This window comes from Aulonocara stuartgranti (genome assembly GCF_965226115.1).
Source record: "Aulonocara stuartgranti genome assembly, chromosome: 7".
Classification (NCBI taxonomy): Eukaryota; Metazoa; Chordata; class Actinopteri; order Cichliformes; family Cichlidae; genus Aulonocara; species Aulonocara stuartgranti.
In genome coordinates, this window is record NC_138945.1 from 68851431 (window position 1) to 68865462 (window position 14032).

Consider the following 14032-nt stretch of genomic DNA (forward strand, 5'->3'; position numbering starts at 1 on the left):
CCCACCAAGAATTATAAAAGACATCAATAAGGTGAATTTTAATTTCATATGGAAAAATAAACATCATTATGTTAGTAACAGGGACTTGATAAAAGATTATGAAGAGGTGGGTTTAAAAGCAATCGATTTTGAAATAATGAATGGCATTTTAAAGATTAATTGGCTACGATCTTTCTTGAAAAATGATAATGAGATCTGGTTCTTGATACCATCTCTTATTTTCAACAAAGTTGGGGGGATCCAATTCCTTTTAGTGTGTGATTTTGAAATTTCTAAACTACCCATAAAACTTTCCAAATTTCATCAACAAGTTTTGTTAAATTGGAAATTAATGTTTAAACATAACTTTAGTCCCCACAATGTTCCATTGTGGAATAATAGGGTGATATTGAATCGGGGGAAATCTATATTTGTGGAAGAATGGATGACAAAACAAATTTGGTCTGTGACACATATAATGGATGAAAATGGAGATATACTTGAATTAAACAGGCTTAATGAGAAATATGACATGAGTTGCTCATTTGAGCTCTATAAAAAGGTTTCACAAAATATCCCAACAGTCCTTGTAAATACGATAAAGAACAATTTTTCAAATATACAGACTCCAAATTTGCATAAAGTTAAACTAGATGGTCTTGAATTGGTTAATGGAAAATGCAATAATCAGTTTTTGAGGAGGTATTTGGTTAACACCTTATATCCAGGTAGGACAAAACATTCACTCGTCTTTAAAGATTATAACAAATCTGAGATCTCGTTGATCAGAACCAAATATTTAACATTTCCAATTCCCCCCAAATTTAAAGAAGTCCATTTTAGAACTACAAAAAATATTTACCCCTCCAATGAATTTATGAGAGAAAGATTTAAATTTGTGTTAGACAACTGTTATATTTGTAAAATAACTTCGGAAACAACAGAGCACATGTTCTATGGATGTGTGACAATCCAGAATTTATGGAAATCTCTCCATGTCCTAATATTGTTCCAGTATGGATATATTGATTTTTGGTCTTTTCAAAATATTCAAATTGGAGTAATCCTTAAGGACAAAAATAGTGAGTTTTTAATTAACAATCTCATTATTATAACAAAGTATTACATACATAAATGCCGATATGCTAAATCCCCCCCTTCATGGCCTGCTCCTAAAAACGACCTCTCCCTGTTCCGTAAATCTCTTAAGCTAATAAATAAGCCCCAAGCAATCAAATTGCATAGATTTTTAGAAGAGTTTGATTTTTCTTAGCCCCTTATTTAAGTTATGAGTCTTGTTTATGGAACCTCACTTTTAGAGATTTTATGATCCCCCTTGTCTTCTTTATTTCTGTTCCTTGTTTTTCTTTTTTTTAAAATTCTTATTTATGTTTGTATTGGTTATTCATCTTTTTATATTATTATTATGTAGATGTGTGAATATGGATGTGTATGTATGCATATGTATATGCATATATATGTATATATATGTGTGTGTATGTATGTATGTTTACTCTCAGTTACTGTCGATTTCATTGTGGTGTATAGGAGATGTGATTCTGTTCTGATTGATTTAATATGTCGCTTGTCTCTTTGAGATTGTCATTGTTATTGCTCTAAATAAAGTTCATATAAAAAAAAAAAAAAATTGGGACAGCCGTCGTCGCGTGGCGGTGACGTAACCGCACTTAAAATGCGTACTTCAAGCGTGCGGACTCTTAATTGGGACACAGCCCCTGAGTTGGGATACAGCCTACGTCCACTGTGAGCGACCATCTTTGAACAGAGGGCGGGGCTTACCACACCATGTTTATTTATTCATGTTTTTGGAAACTTGCCTGTAAAGCAGACTAAATAATGTTGGAGCATTTGTCTAAACACATCAGTATTTAAAATGTTTACCTGCTCTCTTTTGATTTGATATAAACGTCTCAAATCCATCTAGAAATAAACCCTCCCTTTATAGGTACTGTAAAAAAAATCAGCCAAAAGTTATGAATGTTTAAAATGTAATTTAATAACTATTTTTCCACAAACACAAAGTTACATGTGCACTTTCTGAATACAGTCTACAAAAAGTAAACAAGTTAGACAGTTTTCTTTGGCTACAAATGCCACACGAACACGCAGCAGCTGAGAGCCGAGGCCGAGCGTGAAGGTCCATGCCACCGGTGACTTTACGGTCAGCTGAATGAAACCGGCACACTCGTTTTCTCAGACTGTCTGGGACAGGTCACCACAAATGCATGAAATTGGCGTCATACTCGAGTCCTTCTGTTTGTCTTAACTTCTGACTAAAGTGAGTAAATGGCTGCTCACGCAGGTTAGTGATTTAGGTAAACTCCAGCGCACTAGCTGAAGCCCTTCCAATCAGCCCGACAATTTTGCACAAAGTCTGAGGTCACCATTATATTTGTGTTGGCTGAATTCCAATTTCAAGAAGCTGGTGCCAAATGTTGCTTAAAACTGAGTCGTGGATTAAGGCCGCTTCAGTGTCTCTGCCTATCTCCTGCTGTTCTTGCTCCAAACGTACTCGCTGGCCTCATTACAGTTATTACACGTGCTGACTGTAAACTTCTCTAGTCCGCTCCCGCGTCCCTCATCCTTCCACTCTCAGGAGGATGCGGTGCCAGCCCTCATGATCCTGAAAAGCGCGTTGACGTTATTGCTTTTGATGGCGTCTCGACAGGCAGAGATCACTTGGTTCTTGGGCTTACCCACTGCAGAGAAGCATACACAGAGGCAGATACGCTTAATATATCATCTTCTCCCCTGGTTCAATTGGAGGTAGTTAACAAACAGTGCTGCTATGTTAAGAAGTAGTGCTTGTCAGACTTACCTCGAAGCCTGCCGGCTCGCTGTATGGCTTGGTTGACAGACTTGAGACAAGCCAGAAGAGCATTGTGGTTGTTTGAGCGGATCTTGTACTCATTGATTAGATCCCGGTTTAGATCATACAGCTCTCTGTAGCGCTTCTTCATAGTTGTCCTACGGTGGAAACGAACAAAGATGTGAGGAAAAGAAGGAAGTTTTTGCAGTTTCATGATAGAAGAACTGACATGAATGAAATGATACTGTAACAGGTTTTATTCTTCTGCGTTAAATCTATGCTGTAGGTATGTCAAGACTGCAAACCCCTGTGCAACCCTACGCCATAACCTATGCCGTTATCTGACGTGCACGTCCCTGGAAATGTAACGCTGCCTCGGTGCAGCGCTTGACTACCGCCAGCGTCTCGGTCAGTGCCGTCAGTCCTCTGATCCATTTATGGATTTCTGTTTGCCGCGCTTTTTGAACGCATCAGTGAGAGAATAACAACTATCACCTTAATAAAGGACTCGTATCATTAGTAAATTCCTGAAGCTAGATCACCAAAACTATTAGATATGTTTACCTGTAGGGGAATAAAAACACGAATAAATAAATCAAACTGCTCACAACAAAGAGAGAGAACCCAGGATTTTATTTCTACCATGGCTGCAGTGAATGAAACACACGCCTTTCAGGGCACATACATCCATTCGCTTCCGCTTATCCTTTTAAGGGTTGCTGGAGCCTATCCCAGCTGTCATCAGGCTAACATACAGAGACAGACAACAATTCACACTCACATTCAATTAAGTAAGCCGGAGTACCCGGAGAGAACCCACGCAAACACCAGGAGAACATGCGAACTCTACACAGGTGGTGGAGACGGTGGAATTGAACTCAGGACCTTCTTGCTGTGCAGCAACAGTGCTAACCACCGCGCCACTGTGCTGCACATACAAGTCCAGATAATTCAACAATAATGTAGCAATATGGCTGCAAGTATTACGAAGTAAAATACTGAGATAACTCACATGTCACCCATTAGGCGCGCGTCCTCTGCTTGCACCAGCATGTTTCTAATGTAGTTGGAGTGGTCAGCCATAGCTGCAGTTAGTTTCTGGTGGACAGAATGGAACTCGTCCACCTAGGAAACACATTTAAACGTACAGGTCACCTTAAATTCAGCTGACCTATTTTTGGCCTGTAGTGTATGACTTGCCCAGTTTAGGAGATAGACTACAGGGACTAAAGTTTTGGTCCACACCTTCTAATCTCAAGAATTTGGACTTTTATTGCTACTGACTCAGGCTGTCCTGAACGTTTGACAGAGAGCAGATGAAACCTGAGCCAAACCTCAGTGAGCGTAGTGTGTAGCTCCTCAAAATATGTGGGGAAGTCCGCTTCTGCTGACAGGTCCTCAATTGCCAGGAAGGAGGCTAATGATTGGATCAGATCTCCTGCTAGGTCAATATCATCAGTTCTTATGGTGATCTGATTGGACACATTACAAATTATTATTGTTCTTAAAATACATATAAACTAATGACAGAGAAAGTCTCTAAGTTCATATAAGAAACAAATGAGTGCTGTGGATATTTTATTGTATTGTATATTTTTCACACAGCAGTGTTGATGTGTACCTGTCCACTGCTGGCCATGCTGAAGGACAACAGCCCCCCACCTCTTAGTGAAGTGAAGGTAACATCGGGACTCTCCTCTCCCTCTGGAAGCAGGAAATTCTGATTCAGCCACATCACCACCTACACAAGAACACAATGACACAGAGCCGAGGATTAAACAGGAGACACATTTATAATCATTCAATATACAGCAAGTGTACAAGGAAGGACATTTCACTGCAGCTGGCTCAAAACAGGATAAAAAAAGTGCAACATTAAACATGTATTAACATACGGAGCAGAATTAGATTTTATAAATGCAGATGATCGTGCGACAGCCTACCCTCTGCTGTCGATCGTTGATGCTGAAGGCGACCCTCCCTGTGGGCTGTGCAGCCGACGAGTCGACAGCGAGGTCGTACATGGAGAAACGAGGCAGCTGACGAGTGATTTCAAACACGTGGAACTGAGTGCTAACGAGGACGAAAAGAACAGGATGACGTGAGAATGAGAGCGGCGTTGTTAACTGCATTAGAAAAAGACTCATTACTCGCAGAGCTTACCTAGTTCTCCCTCCAACAAAGGCTTTGATGTGCAGATCCACTGGTATATCCTTTGGGGGCACAATGGGGACTCTGACACAACCAGACAGGCTTTGAGCACTGGGGTGGACAACGTGACTCTCACCCTCAAATATGCCTTCTGCAAAGATGAGCACTGCACGGATAACAGTCTCTGTAAAAGATCAAGGAGAGACTCAGCAACTTATACGCAAACACTCAATAAACGGTGAGACGCGCTAACCAACTCTACCATTTGGTGTTGAAATGCTGAGCTCCACATGAGCCTTCTGGGTCTCTGTAGCAGCTTTCACTGACAGTGCTGTCTGGAGCTGAGTGTTGGCTGGTATGACTCCCATCCCACTGTGTGTCTCTGACACACCCTGAAATAAGAGCAGAGTTTATGACTCCTCACACAGGCTGAGCCCAGAAATTCTTTCAGAACACACAGTTGTGACTACATTCGATCAGAAACGTTGCTTCCACAGATCAGACTTTTTATTAACATGGATAAATCAATAACAAAAACTCTTTAACACAATTACAAACAGCTGCCTCAAAGGTGCATGTTAAACTGTAGTGGCGCCTGTCTGCAAAGCAGTGTGCTCCAGTTCTAGGGTTTTTATAAAGATCTTTCGTTAACGTTTAAGAAGAGCTTTTTAAATTATTGGTACCATAAATGTAAAGCCACTGTGTGCCTGCTGAAATGTAGAACCCACAAACATCACCAGATGCGTGCCTCTTAAATCCCCGTCAGTTTATTGTGACTGAATAAATCACCTTGGCATTCTCCTCGTAGTTGCGAAGCTCCAGCAGCAGATTCTGTCTGCGCTGGCTGAGCTCTCGGACAAGGTCCTGCTCGGCACTCGTGTCCATGAGATTCCCTTTTAGGTCTTTACTGGCTGGCAGATAACCACGAACTACAAACACATTGACAAGTATAGCAACATCCTCTTATGAGCTCACAGTGTCAGTCTTTGAAATTATACCTGGCTTGTCCGTGTTCACAGAAAACACACAAGGAAATGTACAAATGTCCATTTTCAACCAGTTCTCACACACAGACTTACCTTCTCCTTCTGTAGAGGTGCAGATGAGTTGTTTCTGTCCATCCAGCCTGTAGTCTCCCTCCACTACTCCAGCCACAGAAGAAGAGAAGTTGTCTTTGAAAATGACCTCACCAGTGCGGTCGCTGCGAGCGTCAATCTGACATAAAAAGCACACCGAATCCTTGCCAGTTGTTGTCCCACAAAATCATTTTGAAAAAATCCCATGTTAAAACAGTAAGAAGTAGTTTGTGGATAACAGTTGTGTACTCACCTTTCCATTGGACCAACCAGTGATGAGCTCCACAACCCCATCGGCATTCAAGTCAAATGCAAAGATGCTCATTGCATGATTCTTGGACTAAGTGAGGAGAAAAGAGCACATTACACAGTAGAGAACTGAATTATTTACATTTAATCCCAGCCAAAACTGTCTTTACTCATCAGGTTCAAACTGCAGGTGAGCAATGCACTACTGTCCCTAAATCTTCATGCTGTGAAAGGTAACACTGAGAGGGTTCCATCGTTCATGGACGTCCTACAAATGACTATTAGTCATGTTACAAGTAGTATTTGTTACTACTACACTAATCCCCGTCAGAGACATTTATACTGGCAGACTTGAGCGGAGAGTCAGTATCATCATGGCACTCTGGACCCCCCAGTAAAGGCTACAGGTCGATCAGGTCAAAGACAAACAGACTCAATAAAGGGTTTTACCCGCACGCTGTCAAACATGCCCCACCTCCACCCTGACTCAAGGTCAACTGTGCTGCTAACATTTATTTACATTTTCACTGTAGTTATAAATAACATTCCTACCTGTATTTATAAAGCAGACTTATTATAGTATAATGCAACCGACATTCCTACCTCTTACTCAATGTGCACCACCAACTGTATATATCTGTGCATCTTTTATTCTAAAGTAACTTTAATGTAACAAATCTACATATTGCTAATGGAGAGATGCCAAACTGCCGTCCATTGTTCTTGTAACAGTGACAATAAAGATCTATCTCATCTAAACCACATTCACAGAACAGATACAGTTTGACATTATCTGGTTATAAATGAATTGAAAAAAACAAGAACATTTGGATTAATTAAATGTTTATTGCAGAATAATCTCAAAGTTTTGAACTTTTAGGAAACATAAAAAGTACAAAAACAAAATGAAAAGAAGGAGAGACGCCAAAGAAATGAAGAACGTATGAAGATGATTACGGTACCTTGATTCTCCAGTAGCGGGCAGCGCGGTCATACACACCGACAGTGCCATTAGCCAGAGCATAACCAAACCTGCTGCCGTGCATATGGCACAAAGATGTTACTGTCTGTTGGAGCAAGACACACAGATAAGAAATTGTACAACACATTAGTGCTACAAGTGCAAAGTGTTTTATTATTGCTTCTTGTGCACAAAGCACATTAAAAACATGTAACACAACATGATCAAGCTAGCAGTTACCAAGCTACGCATTGCACCCTCATTTTACCTCATTCTCAGTCATCTCTGACACAAGTTCATCCTCTTTGAACACTCTGATGTCAAAATCCTCAGACCCCACCAGGAGCTGTGAGTACAACAGCAACAACAGCCAGCTTTATTTATATGGCACCAAATGACAACAACAGTCACCTCAGGGCAGTTTGTATTGTAAGTTAAAGACCCTCCAGTCATATTTGTATGAATTAATTTCATACCTATATTTATAACAGAACTGTAAGATGCTCTGTTACTGAAATTGTAGTGTGTTAAGTGGAAAGCTCCCCGACTACTGGGCAGTCAAGACTTACCTCGTTTTTTCCATCTCCAGTGAAGTCACAGAGCACCAGAGACCTGACATTATCTCCAGTGACCTAAGAAGATGTAGTTTAAGATCAAGTGGAGCACAATTTTTTTATAAATATGTGAAAAATATGTAAACATTCATGATTTTAGACCAAGAAAACCAGATTTTCTTACCGTCCAAAAGTGGTCATTGCCCTGATAGTCAAAGCCTTGCAAGGCACAGTTCCCTCCAATGATAGCAAGAGGAGAGGGGATGTCCCCAAGTTTCCCCAACGCGATGGCATTAGCTCCATCTGTCACCTGCACACAGAGAAGAAGCACGTTTAAATACAAGCCAGCTTCACATCGTTTTGGGCAAAGCATTTATAATCGAGCCACTTTTCATTTTGTGACTGTTACTATGAAGTAGCGGTGGGGGAAAAAATCGATACTGTGTAGTATCGTGATATTTTGTTTGCTAATAATGTATCGATACAGGGACAGCAGAAATCGATATTTTGTTACAAAAAGGTTTTTGTGCTCTGACTTCAGAGCATGTTGACCTTTTTCTGAGCAAGAATCCTGACATTCCTTCACTGTCCAAATGTGTTTAACTTTTTTTTGGCAGCAATAAACATGACAGTTTACTTATTTTAATTTAAGACATGTTTTATTTTAATTAAGTGTAAAACTTTTTTATTTAATGCAAAATTATATTTTGTTTTAATTTACTTTCAAATTCTTCAGTTGCTGAATGGGCTGCATAGTTTTCATAAATTGCATAGTGCAGAATAGCTGTAATTGTACCAGATGGTTGCATTCAGTTAAGTTGGACTAGACTGTAATACAAACCGTTTAAGTTTGTCAACAATAAAACTGAAATGAGAGAAAGACTGAGTGCGAGACTTTGATTTTAGATAAAATTAATATTGATGAAGTTTACCTTCATGTACAGAATCTGAATATCGCAAAAATTTTTAAAAAATTGCAATAATATCGTATTGTGCGTTAAGTATTGTGATAATATCGTATCGTGGCATGTTTGGTGATTCCCACCTCTACTATGAAGCAGAGATTTTTACTTGTCACAACTGTATAATTAGCTGAGTCAGTCAGGTTGTGGCGTCAGCTGGATTAATCAGTAATTCTGTCACTTTTTAAACCAAATTACATATAAAAAAGCTGAAATCAACAGAACTAATTAAGAATTGTTTGAATCCTGATTTAAATATAGAATAACACAAGTCACAACACCCAGTTCCAATGTCTTGATGCATTCTCAATCATCCAGGAAAGTAAATCTCCAAAAGTTGATTCTGTTCATCTGGACGCAGCGTTTTGTGGGAGAAACGTTTCGTCACTCATCCAGGTGACGTCTTCAGTCTCAGCTGACTGCAGGTCTCCCCAATCTTATAAACAGGACATTTGCATAATGACTGAAACCTCCTGATTCGAGGAGGGGGCCTAAGGGTACATCTGTCACCATCTTACAATGCTGTGATTGCAGCCATTCCCCAACTCTCTGTGAATGGTACTCATGGCCATTGATCAGTGGTTATTGATCAGTGGTTGTTGATCAATGGTCATGAGAATTTGCATAATTAAGATTAAGGAACTGACCTCCCAGCCCATTGTTCCTTCAGTGGGCTGGTTTCAGTCATTATGCAAATGTCCTGTTTATGAGATTGACACCTGCAGTCAGCTGAGACTGAAGAAGTCGCCTGGATGAGTGACGAAACGTTTCTCCCACAAAACGCTGCGTCCAGATGAACAGAATCAACTTTTGGAGACCCAGTTCCAATATTTTTCCTGACTTTACTCACCTCTCTGTAAAATATGTCAGCATTGTCATGGACATCATAAGCCAACAGGTTTGTCTGGGATCCCACCAACAGTGTGTCCCCAGTAGTATTTGGTCCCAGTCTTCCTGCAGCCAAACAGGTGACTGCCTGATTGATGTTGAGCAGAGAAATGTCAGAGTCTTGGGCACTCTGGCTCAGTCGGTGAGCCACAGGTCTCTGGCCACGGGTGTGGGGGTTGTGAATGAAAACCTTTTAATGAGAAAGACAACAAGAGAGTAGGGAACTGCCAAATGCTCCAGAGAGTCAGCAGTTCTTTTCCACACAGAGCCAGATAAGTTTGGGTAAATGAAATCATCATTTGAAAACTGCATTTTGTATTTACTGAGGTTCTAATTGTCTAACATTAAAATTAGCTATTAGCGTGAACCAGGTAACTGTGACAAGTACGATCAAAAAAGAAATCATGAAGAGGGCAAATACTTGGCTGTTTTCACTCTCATCGGGTCACAAAAACATGATAGTAATTTTCCTACAGCATGGATGATATTTATCACATAACTGTGAGGATTTTGCAAACATTTATTTCCCTCACCTTTCCAGCCTGCGTGGCGGCAGTAAGGCATGGATGAACCCCATCAAACTGCCCAATAGTCACCATGCGAGGGTTAATCTTGTGGTTCAGCTTCAGAGTGAATATGGGGACCAGCATGATGCTTACTCTGGTCTTAATATAGAGATGAGAACTTACTGAGAATCAAATATCTCACACACAAGACGAGAAGGTTGCCTAAAAATAAGCAAAAGGTGATGAGTAACTTTGCCACACTAATGTAATTACAGGCTTTAGCTCAGCCAGCCACAGGCGACTTCCGTTGCCTAGCAACAAGGAGTCGCAAGCTAAAGCTTTTCATCTGGCTAATCTCCCCGTCGTTTGCTCCAGAAGAATGGCATTTAACCAACCATAAGACACCACACCCGACACCTTCACACGTCGTAAGCCCTGCATAAACACCAAGTACGGCATGGTGCTTTCTGCTGAAAGAAATATTGGACTTAAACGCATGGAAAGCTAGCACAACTAGCTGACATTAACGTCGATGTCTTGGAACTCGCAGGAAACAAGTCCAAACTACTGACGGCCCAACAACAAAAGACATCACTCATTTGTGACAAACGTACCAGGCCCACGCGTTAGCAGCAAAACTTCGATTTTTGTTCCAAAGAATCCAGTCGCAAATGAGCTACCTGGATAAAATGATAACACGGCCACAGGAAGTCGACTAGCTGCCAACATCCGGTCTGCTGTTTTCAAAATAAATTACACAACTCAGAGTTGCAGTGGGCTAATGTTGCTATACATGGAAGAAAAATGCATTTCTTCTTCTTCTTTCAACAGATCACCTTCCTTCATCTTAACCTCTTCCTAATATTGTGTCACCTCAACCCACTTCATGTCCTTCTTCAATATATCCACGAACCTGCTTTGCTATCTTCCTCTATTCCTTCAGTTTGGGAGCTCCATCTTCAAGATCCTTGTGCAGAGGCGGGACTGTGGATGTATTGGACCTCTAATATACTCATTTTTAATCTTGTCTTGTCACTCCCACTCATAATCTTACTATCTCAATTCTGCCACCTCCAACTCATCCGCCTGTCTTTTTTCATATTTCTACTGCCACATATCACAACAAGTCTCACTACCATCTTGCAAACGGTCTATTTCACTACTGTTACCAATCACCCCTGACGCTCATCTTAACACACTCTACCTGCCTCACACACGTGTGTGTTCTGTTTCGTTTCTACTGACTTTGATTCCACGGCACACCTCTACCCCTCCAGACTATCACTACAGATAACAATGTTGTCTGTGAACATCATGGTCCACAGAGACTTCTGCCTAACCTCTTCTACCAGCCTGTCAGTCAAAACTATCTCATCACCTGTCCAAATGGGGATCAGATCAGAATTCTGTGCTCCTAAGGACTACCACATGATCGGCCCACGGTGTCTCTACGTTTATTTTATTAGTAGTTTAAAAAATAAAATAAAATCCCACCACCACCAACAACAACAACAACAACAACAACAACAGGCGTTTTAGTAAATAAATAAATACATTCTGACAACTAAGGATTCAATTCAGTGGGACAATCTCAGATTTTTCATTGAAAAGGTGTAGGCGGAAACTTAAGCTTGTTACATCTGCACTTTTTACATACATAATATCATAAATGAATTACACTAACACACGTAAAACAAAACACAACCATGAAAAAACATCTATAATAACTTTGCCACTTGGTTTTTGAACTTTAAAAATTGAAGAAAAACTTAATAACTTAACTCCTCATCAAATTTTCCACTCAAAATTTGTAAGCAATATACATATTTTTTAACCACTTACTTCTAAATTTCTATTTTCTAAATTTCTAATTTAGAAGTACTGATAAGTTCTGTGTGGTTAGAGAATAATTAAATATGTTAAATAACTCTCTTCACAGTCACAAAAGTCAAGTCCAACTGCATGAGAAAAGTAATGATTGCTGTTGTTGTGTGTTTTCATAAAGTGATTATCAACAGTCTGTCTTTGTAAAAAAGAAAAAGAAAGAAGAAAAAGTAAGGGCTCGTCCGGGATTTGAACCCGGGACCTCTCGCACCCAAAGCGAGAATCATACCCCTAGACCAACGAGCCAGTTGAGAACCACACCTGCACCTGGAATTTTTAACTATAAAGACGTGCTGTTGAATCTTCAAAACTTGTGATGTGGCACTTTGGCCTCGTCATTTTAATCCGGTCAAACATTACCCTCTGGTGGTGGACAACAGTATAGCTTCAACTTGTTCCAATCCCGTCCAACCATCCAGTTCGGGGGGGGGGGGGGATGGGCACGTGAAACAGAGTCAGAGTCATCCGGTCGTTAAGTCTGACGTCACTAGCCGTGTCTGGGCCTAAACTCCGCTGCAGGTCCATATATCAAACGATCACTGTGGCATTACTGAGAGTTGAAAAACTGTCTAAAGTCTTTCATCTTTAATAAAATGATCAGCGTTCTGCTCTACCAGGTGTAACAACTGAGTTTAACATCCAGGCATCCATGAAAACGGAATTTATGACATTTAACGGAGTTAGAAGTTAGCAGGGAGTTAGCTCGCTAGCTTCTATCTAAATACAATATAGCATGTCCTGACTGCGGGGTTTTGGAAACAAATTAAAACGTATAGCTCTAATTAGACTAATTAGTTTTGATAAAATGAAAGATAAATATTCATTAGAAACACAGGATTGTTATAGATATCTACAGATGAGGCATTTTGTCAATAAAAAGCTAAAAGCTAAGGCTGGATTAAGTAAACAGCTGCTAGACGTATTTAAAAGGGCAGTTCAAATAAAAATAGAGGTATTATAGGTGACCTCTATAAAGGATTAACAAATATGAAATTACACTCAACCTTATATAGCAAAGCAAATTGGGAAATGGAGGGAGGAATAAAGGAGGAAGAATGGACAACAATATGGGCATATCAATGGAAATGTAGCAGCTCACAGAGCTGGAGGGAATTTGGGTGGAAAAGCCTGATAAGATATTTTATTACACCTCACCAAAAATCTCACTATGAAGGTAAGCCTCCCACTTGCTGGAGAAATTGTGGAAATACAAATGCAAATCACTATCATATTTTCTGGGACTGTCATGTTATTAAAACTTGTTGGAAGGGAATACATGCAGCAATACAAGAGACATTTGGAAGATATTTACCTTTGGAAAGTAAAACTATGTTTTTGGACTTATGCCAGAAGGATGGACAAAGAACAATAAATACTTGTTTAATATTTTACTGGCAGCAGGCAAAAAAGCCATCACAAAAAAATGGCTTTCTTCAGAGAGCCCAACTATGAACATGTGGATGAACATCACAATGGGCATTTACAGAATGGAGAAAATGACAGCAGATGTGAACTACAAGAGGGACCTGTTTGTATCACGATGGAAGAAATGGATAGACTACATTAAAAAACGCAGGCCAGTTTTTGCTTTTGCTTTAGATTTTGACTTTGTTAACTACTAGAAGACTAGACGAAATATTAGTTACATTAATGGAAACAAAAACACACTCCCTACATTTATTTATTTATTTTTCTTTCCTTTTTCCTTATGTATTTTTTATTTATTTATTGTTTCCTGTTTTGCTTCTTTTTCTTTTCTTTTCTTTCTCTTCTTCTTCTTTCATTCTTATTTTAGTTGTTTAAATATAGGGAAAAAAAAATATATATGTACTGAAAAATTGCTGAAGTTGATGGTATTGTATAGTGATTCCAAAATGTCAATTAAATAAAAATAAAAAAAACCATACAGCTCTGCTATCACTTCCAACATAAATGAAGACAGAAAACTAAACAGCAGTGACGTTTGTAGGGTTACTGAAGTTTGGCTAGCTG

General features: G+C 39.7%; 1 protein-coding gene across 2 annotated transcripts; it reads right to left on the bottom strand.

Moving 5' to 3' along the window:
- Window positions 1-1978: 1978 nt before the first annotated feature.
- On the bottom strand, window positions 1979-10879 carry bbs2 (Bardet-Biedl syndrome 2). 2 transcript variants are annotated; one of them, XM_082538494.1, is made up of 18 exons: window positions 10771-10859; window positions 10184-10378; window positions 9613-9840; window positions 7985-8110; window positions 7816-7878; window positions 7515-7592; window positions 7248-7352; window positions 6290-6376; window positions 6040-6175; window positions 5750-5889; window positions 5223-5352; window positions 4973-5144; window positions 4753-4882; window positions 4431-4550; window positions 4144-4281; window positions 3822-3934; window positions 2819-2967; window positions 1979-2699 (listed from the first exon to the last, which is right to left on the bottom strand). In XM_082538494.1, exons 2-18 carry the CDS (start codon window positions 10298-10300, stop codon window positions 2593-2595), a joined length of 2139 nt encoding a protein of 712 aa, XP_082394620.1. In that variant the 5' UTR covers window positions 10301-10378; window positions 10771-10859; the 3' UTR covers window positions 1979-2592. The 2 variants fall into 2 exon arrangements, with proteins under 2 accessions (XP_082394620.1, XP_082394619.1); XM_082538493.1 differs by having other exon boundaries at window positions 1981-2699; window positions 10184-10315; window positions 10771-10879.
- Between the last annotated feature and the right edge of the window lie 3153 nt (window positions 10880-14032).

Excerpts from the sequence above, each read along its gene's own strand:
- bbs2 (XM_082538494.1), bottom strand. The coding sequence starts at position 10,300 with ATGCTGGTCCCCATATTCACTCTGAAGCTGAACCACAAGATTAACCCT. Across the intron at positions 8,111-9,612 it reads CTGACATATTTTACAGAGAG|GTGACAGATGGAGCTAATGC; the intron begins GTGAGTAAAGTC and ends CTCTGTGTGCAG. Across the intron at positions 2,968-3,821 it reads GCGCGCCTAATGGGTGACAT|GACAACTATGAAGAAGCGCT; the intron begins GTGAGTTATCTC and ends TTTCCACCGTAG.